The 18,410-nt window shown below is 44.2% G+C and overlaps 2 protein-coding genes across 2 annotated transcripts in view; one reads left to right on the forward strand and one right to left on the reverse strand.

The window, feature by feature from the left end:
* Positions 1-15,106, forward strand: part of cltca (clathrin, heavy chain a (Hc)) — a 23,973-nt gene extending 8,867 nt beyond the window's left edge. The window contains exons 4-30 of the mRNA XM_058088257.2: positions 35-196; positions 287-400; positions 517-690; positions 2,682-2,879; positions 3,667-3,867; positions 3,962-4,114; positions 4,208-4,330; positions 4,645-4,782; positions 4,869-5,033; positions 5,130-5,310; positions 6,041-6,204; positions 7,555-7,680; positions 7,743-7,885; positions 8,027-8,261; positions 8,347-8,469; positions 8,654-8,799; positions 8,891-9,074; positions 9,159-9,351; positions 10,026-10,183; positions 10,255-10,527; positions 10,592-10,909; positions 11,150-11,281; positions 11,361-11,471; positions 11,553-11,723; positions 11,800-12,021; positions 13,316-13,391; positions 13,926-15,106. Coding sequence (XP_057944240.2) covers positions 35-196; positions 287-400; positions 517-690; positions 2,682-2,879; positions 3,667-3,867; positions 3,962-4,114; positions 4,208-4,330; positions 4,645-4,782; positions 4,869-5,033; positions 5,130-5,310; positions 6,041-6,204; positions 7,555-7,680; positions 7,743-7,885; positions 8,027-8,261; positions 8,347-8,469; positions 8,654-8,799; positions 8,891-9,074; positions 9,159-9,351; positions 10,026-10,183; positions 10,255-10,527; positions 10,592-10,909; positions 11,150-11,281; positions 11,361-11,471; positions 11,553-11,723; positions 11,800-12,021; positions 13,316-13,391; positions 13,926-14,059 — 4,518 coding nt within the window. The 3' untranslated portion in view covers positions 14,060-15,106. The remainder of the gene's footprint in view (positions 1-34; positions 197-286; positions 401-516; positions 691-2,681; positions 2,880-3,666; positions 3,868-3,961; positions 4,115-4,207; positions 4,331-4,644; positions 4,783-4,868; positions 5,034-5,129; positions 5,311-6,040; positions 6,205-7,554; positions 7,681-7,742; positions 7,886-8,026; positions 8,262-8,346; positions 8,470-8,653; positions 8,800-8,890; positions 9,075-9,158; positions 9,352-10,025; positions 10,184-10,254; positions 10,528-10,591; positions 10,910-11,149; positions 11,282-11,360; positions 11,472-11,552; positions 11,724-11,799; positions 12,022-13,315; positions 13,392-13,925) is intronic.
* Positions 15,107-15,217: 111 nt separating this feature from the next.
* Positions 15,218-16,781, reverse strand: ptrh2 (peptidyl-tRNA hydrolase 2). The gene is made up of 2 exons (XM_058088272.2): positions 16,706-16,781; positions 15,218-16,321 (listed from the first exon to the last, which is right to left on the reverse strand). The coding sequence occupies exon 2, from the start codon at positions 16,308-16,310 to the stop codon at positions 15,795-15,797; it is 516 nt and encodes a 171-aa protein (XP_057944255.2). The 5' UTR covers positions 16,311-16,321; positions 16,706-16,781; the 3' UTR covers positions 15,218-15,794.
* Positions 16,782-18,410: the final 1,629 nt, after the last annotated feature.

The following is an 18,410-nucleotide window of genomic DNA, read 5'->3' on the forward strand; positions in this document are numbered from 1 at the left end:
AATATTGACGTCGTTCTTGTTTGCCGTTTATTAGCAAAATCGGGTGGTGGGAGCCATGCAGTTGTACTCTGTGGACAGAAAGGTTTCCCAGCCTATTGAAGGCCACGCAGCCAGCTTCGCCCAGTTCAAGATGGAGGGCAATACTGAGGAGTCAACCCTTTTCTGCTTTGCCGTCAGAGGCCAGGCTGGTGGGAAAGTGAGTGAACGTCAAGTAAACAAATTTGAATGTGATATGCATTTTCATTTGTCAAAGAGCTGACCATTCACCCATCCCCGCATTTCCCAGTTGCACATCATTGAAGTGGGAACCCCACCAACTGGCAACCAGCCATTTCCAAAGAAAGCAGTGGATGTGTTCTTCCCTCCGGAAGCCCAAAACGACTTCCCTGTTGCCATGCAGGTAGGCCTAAAAAATGTTTTTTGTTTGCCGCAAGATGCAAAGCTCTACGCAGAGCTTTCACATTAAATGACAAATGTACATTTTCACATTTTTAACATATTTTTTCCCCTCAACAGATAAGCTCAAAGCAGGATGTGGTTTTCCTCATCACCAAATACGGCTACATTCACCTGTACGACTTGGAAACGGGCACCTGCATCTACATGAACCGCATCAGTGGAGAGACCATCTTTGTCACTGCCCCGCACGAGGCCACCTCAGGCATCATCGGCGTCAACAGGAAGGGACAGGTAAGTGGATGAACTTTTGTTGTTATGGGCCAATATGACATTTTGACGGTACGATAACCTAAAATGCAAATGACCACAGCATCTTGTGTTTTTGTTGGCGTCCTATCGGCACACGCTGCCTTGTCGTACGGCCGTCAGCAAAGCATTGAAAATGATCCAAAGATCCAAGGTGTAATGTGTCACTTAAAGAGAGGGCCGTGTGTTGTAAAGCTGAACCAGAAAGGAGAACTGGATCCAGCCAGCTGACGGAGAAAATTCCAGCCAGGCCACACGGCACATGAATAATTGAGGAAGACGGGGAAAGCTGATCCGAAGGCAGGGACTGATCTCGCTGTATGTCGGGGCAGTGAACTGCAGATTTGTGTGTACACAGCACATGCACACAAACGGGTCGACAGTGGCAGCCATCTGGAAAATAATAGGGCAACCCTCCCTGTGTCTTTTTGCCAAAATAGGCCGCCATCAGTTTTAGTAACCTGATACAGAGTCAGGTACAATGCTGCCACTTGCAGAACACAGGTCATATTAGAAACCTAAAGTTTTGTTTATCCTCTTCCAATTAGATGACCACCAATTCATCAATGTACATAATTAGGTAGCACAACTAAACGGCCAACAAAACTCTGACATAACTACAGCGATACGCTGCCTTTACTATCTTTTGCGAGGGGGCTTTTTATTTCTAGTAGAGGGGAAAGAGTTGGTTCAAGCTTCAGCTCAAAATGCCCACCATTAGCGAGCGCATGATTTTAAATGGCGAGGTGCAGCCTGGCGCCTTCAATCCTCTTAGTGCAGGTCCTCTCATCCAGCCACAATGGCTGTCTGATCTTTTGTATCAGCACAGCATAAACAGCCTCGAGCTAATATTTGATGTGTATGTTTGGCTTGGCAGGTGGTCACCTGATGCCACAGCCCCAGTCAGGGACGTCTTTGATTGTTACCCTGTAGGTAATATGTAGAGTATGTCAATCAAAGGTTGACGCAGCGTTCAGCACAGGCATGTTTTATAATCCAACTTTTCCTAAGCATTTTGACCTTGTTTGACCATGTTGCGTTGTTATCTCATAGATGAATAACATATTTACAATAATACTGATTCCAATGATTGACTTGGCATACAAAAACAATAATGCAATAATAAATGTATTTGTCTAGTATGTCCTCTATTATATCTACTATATTGAGTAATACAAAGGTGACTATATGGTTATGTCATGTCTAGAGTGCTCTAATAATGTTAAAACTTGTTTGTAAAAGATTGGAAACAGGTTTTCTATACCATATACGAAAATATTCCATTTATTAATATTGAATCCTACTTTACAGAAATTCACTCATAGCTGCCATGTCGAGAACCAATTAACAGTGATAAATGAGGGAGACTGTATTTTTAAATTAATGTGGTGTCAGTCAAAATGAACATGGTCTTTTTTTATACATGGAGTACTGTAGCTTTTGTATTTTGAGTTCCTTCCGCTAATTAGTAGAAGAATGAAGTAACTCCTGCTGGGCTGGTCTGTGGAGGGGTTCAACACAGACCGTCTTTCTCCTTAACCCCCCCCCCCCCCTCCCCCCTGCCTCCCTCGTTCCCAAAAGGCCACTGAGCGGCAGCCGCTCCTTTCAACTGCCTTTTCGTTCAGATGCCAGGCCGCTCACAAAAGCCATGCGTTACACTGACCCACTCTAAATACATTTGCAGTCAGTCGGCACAGCCCGAGGCCAGACAGAGATTTGGTGCTGTGTATGCGCCACTGTGAGATTCAGCAGAGTTTGCTTTAGAATGTGATTAAGGTATTTGTTAGATGCTTGCGATGTTTAGTTAAAAGGCCATCCGGCACAGCTTGTTCTCTGTGGATGGCAACATTCCCTCTACCTGGATGTGTCCTGTGTGCTATCAGAACAGACGTTTAAGGCAAACTTAACAAAATAAGCAGCCTTGGTATCATGGATTTGATTGAAACGTTGTCTCTGTCTGTGTCCGTTTAATGTAGGTGCTATCGGTCTGCGTGGAGGAAGAAAACATCATACCATACATCACTAATGTGCTGCAGAATCCCGATCTGGCTCTGCGTTTGGCCGTCCGCAACAACCTGGCCGGCGCCGAGGAGCTCTTTGCTCGCAAATTTAACAACCTGTTTGCAGCTGGCAACTACTCCGAGGCGGCCAAGGTGGCTGCCAACGCACCAAAGGTACCCCCCCTCCCCCCCATCAGCATCAGCACCTTGCTGTCGTATGTCCCCTGCTATATTAGGATTAGGGATTCTCAAAATGAGTTGCTTTTCATGGGTAATCCACACAGTTATTATTAATGATTCAAGGTTCACTGATATTTAGAACCAGTTTCATTTTAATAAGACTAACCCCACACAATGTCTTCTCTGCTGCATTCATCAGAGAGAACCCGTCTACAAGGACACTCCATTTCAGGGATGCCCAAACTTTCTAGTGTGGGTCACATAGTGAAAACTGAAAGGATATTTTGTCACCCAAGCCATCTAGATATGCTAAGATGTTATATTTCAAGAAAAAAAAACCTACATCTCAGCTTTGTTATATAGCTAGAGTATTATTACTTACTAATTTTCTAAATATTTCAACATTCTTTTTCAATTTTATTTTGTATTATTGTATTATATTACTTTTTTGTAATATATTATATATTTTTGTAACAATTTTTGACTTTATTCTTAAAAAAAAAAAACTTTAATTCTGTTAGTGTTGGCTTCTTCTCTTCCACTCATTTTTTTACCCCTTGCAAAGTTTAAATAAAGGTTAAATAAAAGAAATAAATTGAAGGCTAATTAGGCAACTTACTAGCAGCACTTGGCACGATCGTACACACGTGTCAGAAAAGATGAGCTGTCAGACTGGCTGCCCTGAATCGAGAGAAATATGTCGGAGCGAGGATGAATGACGAACTTTTGTTCTGGGGTTGTGGTCCTTCAGTGTGTCTTTTCTGTCTGATTTTTCTCACAGGGTATCCTGCGAACCCCAGACACCATCCGTCGCTTCCAGGGCGTGCCTACTCAACCGGGCCAGACTTCCCCCTTGCTGCAGTACTTTGGCATTTTGTTGGACCAGGGCCAGCTGAACAAGTTTGAATCCCTGGAGCTTTGCAGGCCTGTCCTCCAGCAGGGGAGAAAGCAGCTTTTGGAGAAGTGGCTGAAGGAAGACAAGGTATCCAAGATCATGTATTCAGAAGAAGCATCGAGTCATGTATATTTGACTATATTTACAATTCAGTGCTGATTTTTCTTGTGTAATGTTTCAGTTGGAGTGCTCGGAGGAGTTGGGCGATCTGGTGAAAGCAGTTGATCCTACCTTGGCGCTGAGTGTCTACCTGAGAGCCAATGTCCCCAACAAGGTCATTCAGTGTTTTGCGGAGACTGGTCAGTTCCCCAAGATTGTCCTTTATGCCAAAAAGGTATGTTCAGCCGGCCATTTCCATCAGCTAACACGAGGCCCAATTGAAATGTTTGATGATAAAAACCTGGCAAAACTGTATTTTCTCTCCAAGGTGGGCTACACTCCAGACTGGATCTTTCTTCTTAGGAATGTCATGCGGATCAATCCAGAGCAGGGCCTACAGTTTGCCCAGATGCTGGTGCAGGATGAAGAGCCCTTGGCTGACATCACACAGGTTAGATACGCTTCACTACATTACAGGTGGTCTGAGTTCTGGTACAAGTCAGATCTTACATCTCAATTAAAATACAGTAATGAAACACCAGACACAAGTTAGGATCACAAGCAGGATCGGGAACCTGGCAGTTGGGTGCACCTAGTGCAACTAGTTCTAGAGCGAGTCGCTTGTTCACGGACCAAAATTAATGCATTTTTAATTAATTTTTGGCAGCACGTTTGTGACCATGGAACGCAGTAAATGACAGACCACCTGGTTATGTATATTTTTGTTGGTACGAAGTGACTGATCATCTCTCTCTGTTTGCACAGATTGTGGATGTATTCATGGAATACAACCTGATCCAGCAGTGCACTTCATTCCTGCTGGATGCCCTGAAGAACAACAGACCATCGGAAGGACCTCTGCAGACCCGCCTGCTGGAGATGAACCTCATGCACGCTCCACAGGTTGACGCTTTGCAGAAATTATGTGACGTCGTTAGAGCCTGGCTATTGCGTTTACAAACATTATTTGTGCTTTGTCGTGAATGTAGGTTGCCGACGCCATTCTGGGCAACCAAATGTTCACCAACTATGACCGTGCACACATTGCCCAGCTTTGTGAGAAGGCCGGTCTGCTGCAAAGGGCGTTGGAGCACTACACTGACCTGTATGACATCAAGCGTGCTGTGGTGCACACTCACCTTCTCAACCCTGAGGTGGGACTATTGAAATCATCTTCAGATTATTCCATCTGATCAACCCCTGAAGAGATGCGATACAACCAAAGCCGCCTTTGTCTCTTCAAACTCCAGTGGCTGGTGAACTTCTTTGGTTCGTTGTCTGTGGAGGACTCTCTGGAGTGCCTCAGAGCCATGCTGTCAGCCAACATCCGCCAGAACCTGCAGATTTGTGTGCAAGTGGCCTCCAAGTACCACGAGCAGCTCACCACACAGTCTCTCACCGAGCTCTTTGAGTCCTTTAAGAGCTTTGAAGGTGAGAGAGCCTGCACGTCATTATTCCACTACATTATTTGAAATGTTATTTCTGCTTTTGAAACCCGCTAATCGCCTCCCCTTTGTCATGTGCTCGGAGTCACGCCCTCAAAGTATGCTCAGCAATTAGGCCAGAACAGAGGCAGAACAATCAATGATTGATTGGCAATAAGATTTAAATTGTTGATATTGTGAGTAGTTAAACCAGGGGTGTCCAAAGTGCGACCTGGGGGCAATTTCAGTAATGTGACTTTTTTTTATTGGCCCGCGGCACATGCTAAAAATATAATTTAACAAAATGTTTTAGTTTCAAATATTAGGAGAAAAAATTTGTAATCTAAAAAGAACAAGTCATTATTACATGAATAAGCTAATGTTAGAGGAAAAATCATGTCATTTTAGTGGCTTACAGTTAAAATATTAAAGAAAAAAAGACATTTTTAAAGTCTCAATGCGAGGAACAAACAAATGACGAATAAAGTAATTTTTTGACAATTGAGTTGCAAGAAAAGTTACATGAATGAAGTCAAAATATTATAGGAATAATTCATATTACAAAAAGAAAATTTAGGAAGATTATTTGAGAAGAATGTTGTACAAAATATCAAATTTACCCGTGCATTAACCTTTCATTTTTTTAGTATGTGGCCCTCGATGGAAAAAGTTAAATTGCCATGTGTACATTCTAGATGCTCATGGCCTCGTATGAACCGTCTATCTGCATCTCTCAGGTCTGTTCTACTTCTTGGGCTCCATCGTCAACTTCAGCCAGGACCCTGAGGTTCACTTCAAATACATCCAGGCCGCTTGCAAGACAGGCCAGATCAAGGAAGTGGAGCGTATCTGTCGTGAGAGCAACTGTTATGATCCCGAGCGTGTCAAGAACTTCCTGAAGGTAAAACTTTTTTTAAACTGCTTTTGTATTTTAAAAAGCTCTCTCTTTTTGTTAGGACTGCATTACACAGTTAAATGTTAAATACCAGAAAAGCATCAATTACATTTAAACTCAATGAGTATATCACCATAGTAGTCACGAAAGTAGCACTTCCACCAGGAAGCATTGTTTTGGTCTCAAGAATTGTTCTTGTGCTTTTCCTCTTTTGTCTTTGGAATGGGCAGGACATGTATCAGGTAAATGTGTGTCCCCACAGTAAAGGAGCTCCCCCTCTTTTGTTTTCATCCCTCTCTGTTAACCTGAAGCAAAGGATTGAAACTGGGATTTGAGGGGGTATATAATATCAGTCCCTCCAGTATTGTGCAAGCCTTTTTTTTTTAAATGCCAGGTCTTTGTGGAAGCATTTTCTAAAATAATAAAAAATTTAAAAAAATGCGTGATTGTGCCAAATCTTACTGCTAATTTTAAAGGGTACTGCTACTATAACAATATCGCTGAAGCTTGGTTAATATACAGGTCGGTTATGGAAATGGAACACTGTTGGTGTGTTTTTTTGTTTTTTTTTTTTTTTTTTTCAAAATGGGGAAGGGCGCCCAATGACGTATATTCGAGCTAGCTCGTATTAACTTGTTTTATCACATTATAACGCACAGAAAAGTGCAAAGAAATATGTGTTCATGTTTCACAAAGGAATTGTGAATGATGGGCAAAATTTTTAAAATGATAATAATTTTACTTTTTAATTTTACTGCTTAAGGTTACTCTTAAAGTATTGCGTCTTTGCCAAATTCTGGAGGGTGTGATAATATATCATATACTGAGACACTGCCAATCCATCTGCGCACAGGGATGTAACAAGTACTCGAGTATTGTTACTTGGTCCTAGCTAGCCATTGGATGTTTAGTGTGTGTGACTGCAGTCAGTGTTGAAGCGAGTAGTTTCCCGAACTCCGTATGTGAGCTTGTATCTGTAAGTAAAGATTTGTGGTGTTTGTGTCCAGTGTTTAACCGTGCACTAGGAGCCTGTGCAGCATGTTATTGGATTATACGAGTTGCACAATCCCAGTTTGGTAATCCTGTGTTAGATGGTCGCAGTGTCAGCACAGCAGTGCATTGTGGGTTCAGAGGACCTCTCAGCTTTCCGTCTCTTAATTTATAGAAAAATTTACACTGTAGTCTTTGTAGTAGTAAAATGCCCCGCCTATGTTGAAAACTTTGAGAAATTAAATTCCAGTTTAATGAAACATTGTTATAGCAGTAAAGTTTAAAAATGTACTTAAAGCTGTGTGGATTTATCCTGTGGTTGTAATCAAACATTTTTTTTGTCTTTGCTTTTGTTTGCATGGACAGGAAGCTAAACTGACTGACCAGCTGCCGCTCATCATCGTCTGTGACCGCTTTGACTTTGTCCACGACCTTGTACTGTATTTGTACCGCAACAACCTGCAGAAATACATCGAGATCTATGTTCAGAAGGTAAGGCCCAAATGACCTGTCCTGGCACACGACGCCACCCGACACGTTGTCTGTGTTTTCAGGTGAATCCAAGCCGTCTGCCTGTTGTGGTCGGTGGTCTGTTAGACGTGGACTGCTCCGAAGACGTCATCAAGAGCCTCATTCTGGTCGTCCGGGGCCAATTTTCAACTGATGAACTTGTGGCTGAGGTGGAAAAGAGGAACAGGTACGGAGCAGATACATCAATTTAGATGGCGGGAGTCTTTCTGTTCCAATCACGCTTGTCCGGGCTGTCAAGGGTCACCAGGCGGCACTTTGGACACCTCTGGTATACATTCTCATCTGTGTTCTTTCCCCCCCCCTGAAGACTGAAGCTGCTGTTGCCTTGGCTGGAGTCTCGCATACACGAGGGCTGCGAGGAGCCGGCTACCCACAATGCCCTGGCCAAGATCTACATTGACAGCAACAACAACCCTGAACGCTTCTTGAGAGAAAACCCGTACTATGACAGCCGTGTTGTCGGCAAGTACTGCGAGAAGCGAGACCCCCACTTGGCCTGCGTGGCCTACGAGAGGGGACAGTGTGACCAGGAGTTGATCAACGTGAGGCCCGATTTCTCTTTCATCCCCATTTTGTGCCTCCCCTTTTCCAATGACACGGAGTTGTTTTTCCCCCCCGCCCGTACAGGTCTGCAACGAGAACTCGCTGTTTAAGAGCTTGTCTCGCTATCTCGTACGTCGCAAGGATCCCGACCTGTGGGCCAGTGTGCTGCTCGAGACCAACCCTTACAGACGACCACTCATTGATCAGGTATCGCCTTTGATCGACTCATGCCTAGAGGGCTGCGATCATGTCTTAACAGGTTTTCAGTGCGCCAGGGGTCTCAAACTCAATATATAACACAGTATACACACTACTAGCTAGCACTAGCTCATATTGCAGAGGTAGATTTACAGCACGGCTCCTTCCACTGTGTGTCTCTCGTGTCTCCCAGGTGGTACAGACAGCACTGTCAGAGACGCAGGACCCAGAAGAGGTGTCGGTCACAGTGAAGGCCTTCATGACTGCAGATTTGCCCAATGAGCTCATCGAGTTGCTGGAAAAGATAGTGTTGGACAACTCGGTCTTCAGTGAACACAGGTGTTTACCTGCAGCATCCACGGTGGTGTTCAAGTCTTACAGAGACGTTATGAGTGCTGAAGGGATCTGTGTGCGCTGCTTTTGTTGACAGAAATCTGCAGAATCTGTTGATTCTGACTGCGATCAAAGCCGACCGCACACGTGTGATGGAGTACATCAACAGACTTGACAACTATGACGCTCCCGATATTGCAAACATCGCCATCAGCAATGAGCTGTTTGAGGAAGCCTTTGCCATTTTTAGGAAGTTTGACGTCAACACATCTGCCGTGCAGGTAAGCCCACTACTCCTGCTCGCGTCTGAACACCCCAAATATTTGATCGGCATGTTTTGATCATCCTGTTTCCTTTTCGCTCAGGTGCTGATTGAACACATTAGCAACCTGGACCGAGCATATGAGTTTGCGGAGCGCTGCAATGAACCCGCTGTGTGGAGCCAACTGGCCAAGGCTCAACTCCAGAAGGGCCTGGTCAAAGAGGCCATAGACTCTTACATCAAAGCCGACGACCCCTCTGCATACATGGAGGTGGTGCAGGCTGCCGATAAGAGCGGTAAGCAGAGAGGTCGTTGAAACCAAACAAGCATTCATATTTCATAGCATTTGCAATCTGCTTTTTTTATGGAATCTTGGGCAGGCACCTATACGTGTTTGCATCCCCTTTCAGGAGATGAATGATGAAATATTTTGTAGTTCACATGACCCTAGATACAACAATACAGTCCGGCACTAGGAAGTTCATTAACTGGTGCCACCTAGTGGACACAAAAAGATACATATTTTAATAATCATTGCCTTAATAAGCCATTTTGGAGTGTGCGTGCAGCTGCCTAAAAGGTATTGAAACTCCATTTTTTTCATGTTTGGAAGGCTATAGAATGTTTGTTTTTAGGACTTAAATTCCATTCTGGAACCAATTAACTGCAAGGAGACTAATGTATTAATAATTATTACTTTACATGATTCATTGTACTTGTATGGTAATCACAGCTTTATTTTGTCAAACGATGACAGCGATACATCGCTTGCATTCCAATGAGTGGTCGGGTAACAAATGTTTGAATGTACGCTTACTTTAACTTTCAGTAGGGAAGTCTTGAAATGCCTGGCATGAGATAACGTATGATGTGTTGCCTTGCTGTATACTGTACGATGTTTTCAGTCGACTTAGTCTGAGGATGTCACAAGTCTGGCTCCACACATCAATAACCTCATACTTGGTTTTAGGTAACTGGGAGGACTTGGTCAAATTCCTCCAGATGGCCCGCAAGAAGGCCCGTGAGTCCTATGTCGAGACGGAGCTGATCTTTGCCTTGGCAAAGACCAATCGTCTGGCCGAGCTGGAAGAGTTCATCAACGGACCCAACAACGCTCACATTCAGCAGGTTCGCCCTGTTGCCAAACGTGCGCGCCACGTCAATATGTGCTGCCCGCTCTTATATTTTTCATCTGATAGGTCGGCGACCGCTGCTATGATGAGAAAATGTTCGAGGCCGCCAAGCTGTTATACAACAACGTCTCCAACTTCGGTCGCCTGGCTTCAACCCTTGTGCACCTCGGAGAATACCAGGCTGCCGTGGATGGTGCCCGTAAGGCCAACAGCACCCGCACCTGGAAGGAGGTCTGCTTCGCCTGTGTGGATGGCCAGGAATTCCGACTGGCTCAGATGTGCGGCCTCCACATTGTGGTGCACGCAGACGAGCTGGAAGAGCTCATCAATTACTACCAGGTAAGTAAGAAGGAGAAAGATGACGCTGACCTCCTCACTGACCTGTTGTCATCCTCCCTCTCAGGACCGCGGATATTTCGAGGAGCTGATCACAATGCTGGAGGCTGCTCTGGGCCTGGAGCGTGCCCACATGGGCATGTTCACGGAGCTGGCCATCCTTTACTCCAAGTTCAAACCCCAGAAGATGCGGGAACACCTGGAGCTCTTCTGGTCCCGGGTGAACATCCCCAAGGTCCTGAGAGCGGCGGAACAAGCGCACCTGTGGGCCGAGCTTGTTTTCCTGTACGACAAGTACGAGGAATATGACAACGCCATCATCACCATGATGAACCACCCAACAGACGCCTGGAAGGAAGGACAGTTCAAAGACATCATAACTAAGGTATCTTTGGATATCATGTCCGGAGGTCTCGTACGTTTACATGATCACAAATGGGGTGGGAATTTGGAAAGAATAAACATATGCCAATGGTAAGTCGGAATTGTCAGAAAGTGAAGGCATAATTACGAGAATTACAAATTATTAAATGAAGTCATCATTTATAATAGTAATCCAGTTAGCTTACATGTTGTTTTCCTTCATAGTATGTTTATACTCTCCGTCTTGAACCTTTCTTTGCAGGTGGCCAATGTTGAGCTGTACTACAAAGCAGTCCAGTTCTATTTGGAGTTCAAACCCTTGTTACTGAATGATCTACTTCTCGTGCTGTCTCCAAGACTGGACCACTCCCGCGCTGTCAACTTCTTCAGCAAGGTAACTGTTTGTTTATCTTATCTAGCTGGCTCACGGTGTGTGTCACGCGCGTAATCGCTTGCACATGTCGGTTCCACAGGTGAAACAGATGCCACTGGTCAAGCCCTATCTGCGCTCGGTGCAGAACCACAACAACAAGTCTGTCAATGAAGCACTTAACAACCTCTTCATCACAGAGGAGGACTATCAGGTGAGCAAGCTGCTTTATATATTGCTGTCCAGAACACCATTCAGATGCGTCACTTTGTTTTTTTTTTAATCTCACTTACAGGCTTTGAGGACATCCATAGATGCCTATGACAACTTTGACAACATCTCACTGGCGCAGCGTTTGGAGAAGCACGAGCTGATTGAGTTCAGAAGAATTGCCGCGTATCTCTTCAAGGGCAACAACCGCTGGAAACAGAGCGTGGAGCTCTGCAAGAAGGACAAGCTCTACAAGGTGCGCTTTTCCCCTCAACCAAGCATCACATATGCTTCTCATAAAACTGACCGTGTTGGGGTTCCTCCCCCTGCAGGATGCCATGCAGTACGCATCGGAGTCTAAAGACACGGAGCTGGCCGAGGAGCTGCTGTCCTGGTTCCTGCAGGAGAACAAGAAGGAGTGCTTTGCTGCCTGCTTATTCACCTGCTATGACCTGCTGCGGCCTGACGTGGTGCTGGAGACTTCGTGGCGGCACAACATCATTGACTTTTCTATGCCATACTTCATTCAGGTCATGAGGGAATACCTCAGTAAGGTGGGTCACATCGGATTTGGACTTACTTACTTACTGTTGTACATATGAAAATGTATAACAGTTGAAAACTTGTTGAACTTTTGAAGGTTCAAATTAAAGATGTATTTTTTTCCCCTCCAAGCCGATACCGACAACATTTTGATAACCTTTCTTTATATTTAGCTTCTTAACATTTCGATATAAATACCTGGACGTAAAATGCACTCCAAGTAGCAAACGTTTTTAACCCTCCTCTGTGCTGCACATCTTCTCTTGCAGGTTGATGCAATTGAGGAGCAGGTGAACATGCACTGCACATGTTTGATTTAGCTATGAGGACTGCAGCCTTTGTCATGCATGGTTGTACTTTTTTTTTTTTTTTTTTTTTTTTGCAAGGTGTGAAAATGGCCACCAGTGCAGACTGCCCAATGGTTAAACACCATTAACAGCATGGCATTAACATTGTTTCCCACAGGACCGTAATCTGTCTGTGGGTTGGCGTGGGTAGACGACATAATTGTCTAATTTGCATAATTGGCCATGATGCACACTGTAAATATGCTGTCAATGCTAACGTGCTAGTCTATGTAATGTCTAATCATTTGTATTAATATGTCAATTGTATTGGGTTGTACAAGTGTACAAGTAACTGTATGGATGTTTCATGTCTAGAAGGTCTCCTACTTTGCGTACATTTGCATGTTGCGGTTGGGTCTGGAACCAATTAACTGCGGTAAACGACGGACCGCTGTAGCTAGCAAAGGTGTTGCATTTTGACTTTGAAGGAAAAGAAGCAGTGTTTTCAATATATTTGCAATCACATATCAATTTTCTGGCTTTTGAATAATTATTTTTCACCCTTCGGTCAAGCCAGCATCCACGCTGCAGCATCTGCGGGCTGCACTGGCGTGACCCCTCGTCCATGATTATACATTATGCACCGCATGAAGGCTGGATTTGGCTCCTCCAAACGTTCTTTGGATGGCTGACTGGGCATGAGCATGTGTGACAACGTGAATTCTGAGAATTTGCAGCACAGGGCGGTTCCTGTTTTGGTACTTTTTCAAATGCGGGCCGGAGTCGCCCCTTGAACCCCCCTCCCCCTCCTCCACTTTCTTGCGATGTAAACTTTTAGACACAGCATGGGACAGCTCCTGTTTACACTGAATTGAATGAACAAGGTTTTAATCCTGTTTCAGTTTCCACTTGAAATGTCATGATGGACGTCAACATGATTGTACCCTTTGGCCAATGTAGCTTCACACTGTTCTTTCAAACGTACGTGTTCCTCAAGCCCGTTTTCTATATCTTGTAGGTGGACAAGCTCGAAACCTCAGAGTCGCTAAGGAAAGAGGAGGAGCAGGCAACAGAGACACAACCTATCGTCTATGGTAACCATCCTCCTCAATGCCTGTTTAAATGGGGAACCAAACGTACATTGGGTCACTATGTGGACGAAAAGTCATGGAATCATTGATCAGTCAGATCCCTTAAAGCGGCGGTGTCCTTTTTCCAATAAGGGCCACATACTGACACATTTTGTAACTTAACACATGTAAAAGTGTCTTTTTCCAAATATTTCTTCTAGGCTAGGCGCTTCGAGTCGTAAGAAATTTGCGACGTTATCTCATGATTTTAAACCTAAATTTAACTGACTTACAGGTGTTGGGTGAAAAAAAACGATTTGTGATGTTTCCTATCTGCTTGTAAGTGTGCAGATTTAAAAAAAAATACACATTTTAATATCCGACTATTAATAAAGCATTTTATAAGCAGGTATAATGGGTTTGAGTGGGGGTGAGCAAGTTGCAGCAAATGTATCTGTGGCAGTCCAAATGTATTTGTGGCGGGCCAATGCATTTTGGTTGCCCTAGTGGATGCACTCGCGTCTCTAACGTAGCTTTTACTTCGCCTGTTCTTTGCAGGCACACCCCAGCTGATGCTCACAGCGGGCCCCAGCGTACCCGTGGCCCCTCAACAAGCGTACGGCTACGGCTACCAGGCGCCTGCGGGATACGGTCAGCCAGCTGCTGCGCCAGGCTTCGGCTACGGCATGTAAAGACCCCCCCAAAAAAAACCCACCCGATATCCTCCACACGCAGGCTGGAGCTACTATCCATCCACGGGCCACAGGCTTTTTCACCAGACCGTTATTGTCTGTCTCTCTGCCCCCCTCTACATGAGCACAAACTAGGGATCATACAAAGAAACAAAGCCCTTACTTTTTTTTGTACTTTCTTCCCTTAAAGCTTTCATGAAGGACTCATGTTTTATTTTTCAAAGATTTAATCACAAAGTTGAATTTTCTCACATTCCGTATTGACTAGATTAATTTCTTCTATTTTGTTTTGAATGGTGAATGGTTTATGTACAATAGGGTTTGGCGGGGGAGGGGCGGGGGGGCGAGGGAGAAGAGCGAGTTCTCTTCTCGGTTTAAAAATAAGGTCTGTTGTGAAGCATCTGATTTGCACTCATAGTGAGAAGAAATTAATGTAGAGCCTCTTCCTTTTTGTCGTGTGCGCGCGCAGCTTCCTCCGACTGTAAAACGCATTTAATATTGTATATTCTTGTCACAAAACCCACTCGTGCTCCTCTCTCCATTTGATCTCGTGACCACCACAGTCCGCAAACACTACATTTGTCCCCAGTCACGTCCCCACCCCCTGGCCCCCCACCCACCGATTCGTCTTAGGAGCGTATTTTACGAAAAGGTCGACTCTTTCCAGTCTATGCAGGACTTTCTACATCCAGACCGATGCCATGGCGCTTTAAATGCTCTTGTAACGCGGGACCATTCCAACTCAGGAGAGGGGGGTGTTGCTCGATACTCTTGGTTCGCTGCCCCGGTTTCTCACAACGTCATTCAGACACGTCACAGACAGGACTCGTGTGGTCATTTGAAGTACATATATCACAAGTTTGCATCTATACAGAGAAATCATTAACTCGTTTTTTTTTTTTTTCCAACTTATAATCTCGTTGAAATGATCCTAGAATGAAATTGTGCACCTAGGATACTTGATTGTGCATAATCAGGATTGTAATGAATGAAACGGCGGTTTTGTTTTCCACTAAAAAAAAATAAAGGCTTCTGGTTTGTCAAAAAGTCTTACGTCACAAACAATGGAATTTTTGCATAGGGAGGGGGGGGGGGCAAAGGATGCACATTGTCAACCTAATACTGGAAAACACAAAAAAAATTGCAATGATTGACAGCATGCAGAAGACTGGTCGACGTCACTAACTCATTGGTCGGTCCCTGGTGGTGTAATGGTACAGCTGCTGCCCCGGTGTGGGTTTGATCCCAGTATTTTCTTATTCTGTTAACTCATTGGTAAACACTTCGCCATGTATATGTAGTAAACATGCATTTAACGCGGGTTCAAGTCTGGTACAGTGGAAACATAGTTTTCCTCAGTGGATTGGGTTTGAGTCGGACCTTCTGGAAGGAATTGACGCTCAGGTTCCACTGTAGTATCAAAAACAGCTTTTAATGGATCACTTAGGTCCTGGAGATGTGGTGACTGCGCTTGTACTTTAGCCCCCCCCACCTCTTAAGGAGGTGGTATGTCGTATGAATAAGAAATGTTGCTCTCTTATTAGCAACATTTCATCTTTTTGCTCCATTTCCAGTTCTGGGGAGGTGACTATGAACTGGTAATGACATGTCAAAATAGACTACAGCATAGGAGGTGGTGGCTATTTGCTGAAAGTATATACATTTGATGGCAACACATGACTTTTATAGTCAGAATGCGGTACAAAAACTGTATGCAAGAAGTTCAGCTGACAACTCAGTACAGCTTCAGGTCTCCGGTGACTTTATCGATGAGATCAGCCGGGCCTGGCCCGATACCAAGCACCGTGCGAGACCCTGGAGCAATCTGTGTCCTCCCTGCGTCCTGGATCAGGCTCACAGGAAGCCCCATTTCCTTGGCGTGGCCCAGAAGATGAATGAGAGTGTCCTCGTCGGGAGACTTGACCACCACTTTGGGCTGGCCGCAGTACTCCCACTGTTTAAGGAGGTCCGGGTTCCTACGCTGCACCTGCTTGTAAGCCGCCACCGCGGCATGGGCGCACTGGGCCGCCACCTTGCCTTTGCCCATCTTCAGATCGCTGCGGACCACCAGGATCATCTTGAACTCGCCGCCTTCTCCCATCACGCTTGCTTCACCGGACCCGTTCCCCATAGACGCCATCAGGTTTCTGGAGGCCGGACCCAAACGAGTCCGCAGATGCCAACCTAGGAGGATACCGCAGCCAAGTCCTGTGACAACACCCAAGCCCATTGGGCCATACAGCACGTCCATGTTGTTAAAACCTGGAGAATAAATCAAAGTAAAAAAGATGAAACTCACCCACTTTGCAGATTTCTGTGCTACCATGAAAATGTTGACCTGTTGATAACTTATTTAACATTTAATCAAGTTTTTCCCAACTTTGTGATATAATATCAAGCATTTTTTCCCATAATGTACTTCAATATATGCGGCACACTGAGTAGCTCAACATACATTTATTTTCATTTCAAGCATGGCGAGTTAGCATTAGCTTCAGTTAGCACATGCAAACACTACGTCAGCGGAACGCGTCCTTAAAACAATGACACTGACGTCAGCTGACTTATTTGTCACAATGCATGCATCGACACCCTTTGAAAGATTTATTCAGTTATGGTTCTCAACAATTGCAAATATTTACTCACTGAAACTGTTCAACACGCCGACAGTGGAACTAAGCTTCTTCTTCTTCTGCTATCAAAAACCGGAAGTCTGCAAACCTGTATTACCGCCACCCTCAGGCTGTCTCAATTGATTGCAGAAGGGCGTGTCATGCAGTGAGCCGTCAGTACCCGGATGACAATGGCGTTGAATCACGTCAACGTCGCCGCCATATTGGTTGTGCCAACAGCAAACGGAGAGGATAACTACAAAATGTATACCAACCGGTTTACATTCCAAATTAGATCTCATAGGATTACCTTTAACGGGTAAGACTGAAAAATAAATTATATTTGGCTATCACTGGGTGAATAAAAGGTATTAACTTCGTCAAGTTCGGTCTATTTCCTTGCATTAGTTTAAGGGCAGATTTGCCACATCCAATATGGCGGACGTAATGGCGCAGCTACCAACCCAACAGGTGCCTTCATATACAGTAGGTCCTATGGTAGTTAATGACAAGAGAGATAAATACTGAGACCATCATTTGACCACGATTTCAATGACTTTTAAATGATTTTAAAGATGAAAACAAATGTTACTGGTGTGGTGAAGTGTTTGTTCTACAGCCTTTATCCCTTCATTAATTGTGGTCCAGAGCTACAGATGTAACCGATGTGTTAGTTTACTTTAGTTTCATTTTATTTCACCAATAATTGGTTTGTATTTGTCGCTTTATGCATTTTCTAAAAAGGTCAATTATTGTATTTGCATTTATTTTTGTTGTGTGAACTTTGACACCGTGCGATGTCACTTCCGGTCTTTCTGGCGCGTTTGGACTGCTGAGGACGAGGTATGCTAGTCGGTGGTGTCAGCGATTGTTAATTACATATAAAATATTAATATGTTACACGTTTCACCCCCAGTACGTGCTTGTATTATGTGTTAGTTTACTTTAGTTTAATTTTATTTCACCAATAATTCGTTCCTTTTATGTATTTGTTTATGCATTTTTTAAAATGGTCAATTATTGCATTTGCATTTTTTTGTGTGTGAACTTTGACACCGTGTGATGTCACTTCCGGCCTTTCTGGCGCGTTTGGACTGCTGAGGACAAGGTATGCTAGTCGGTGGTGGCAGCGATTGTTAATTACATATAAAATATTAATATGTTACACGTTTCACCCCGAGTACGTAGTTGTTTTATGTACGACATGTAAAAGTTACCGTTGTTGTATGAGTTAGTTTTAAGGAATTCGTTTTTTATGTACTATTCTTTTCTGTAGGAAACTTGTGCTAAAGCTGCTGTACATTTTGTTTGTTGTGCACAGAAACAAACGCCATCTTCTGGTTGGCGAAGAAATTGCAGCCTTCCACCTCGTCTATTTACAAAAGAACACAACGCAGAGTCCAGACTGGCTATACAGTCATACTTTAATTTCCTCTAATAGCACTGCCATCAGACTTCCCTTAAGTCAGAGGTGTTTTTGTTACATGAAACCAGCAGCAGCGTCTCAGAACGACGCTGTAAGCCAAGTCATTTGTTTATTTCTGGCCCTTTAATTAGACTGGCTCTCCTGTGGTTTGTTGCAGCCGATTGATGAAACTCTCATCTTCTTTCGGTCCCCGTGTAAGATTATGGAAATATAGAATTCATTGAATCTTCCATGCTTATCTCAGGTGTGTGCAACCAGGGTGCGCCCTATTAGAGCCTTCGTCCTGAGGTTTATATGCTCTCTCTCTTTTAAA

This window comes from Doryrhamphus excisus, linkage group LG21 (genome assembly GCF_037039965.1).
Source record: "Doryrhamphus excisus strain RoL-2023G ecotype Guam linkage group LG21, RoL_Dexc_Guam_v1.1, whole genome shotgun sequence".
Lineage (NCBI taxonomy): Eukaryota > Metazoa > Chordata > Actinopteri > Syngnathiformes > Syngnathidae > Doryrhamphus > Doryrhamphus excisus.

What these genes read in the sequence shown, in the direction of transcription:
- ptrh2 (XM_058088272.2), bottom strand. Translation starts at nt 16,310, where the DNA reads ATGGACGTGCTGTATGGCCCAATGGGCTTGGGTGTTGTCACAGGACTT.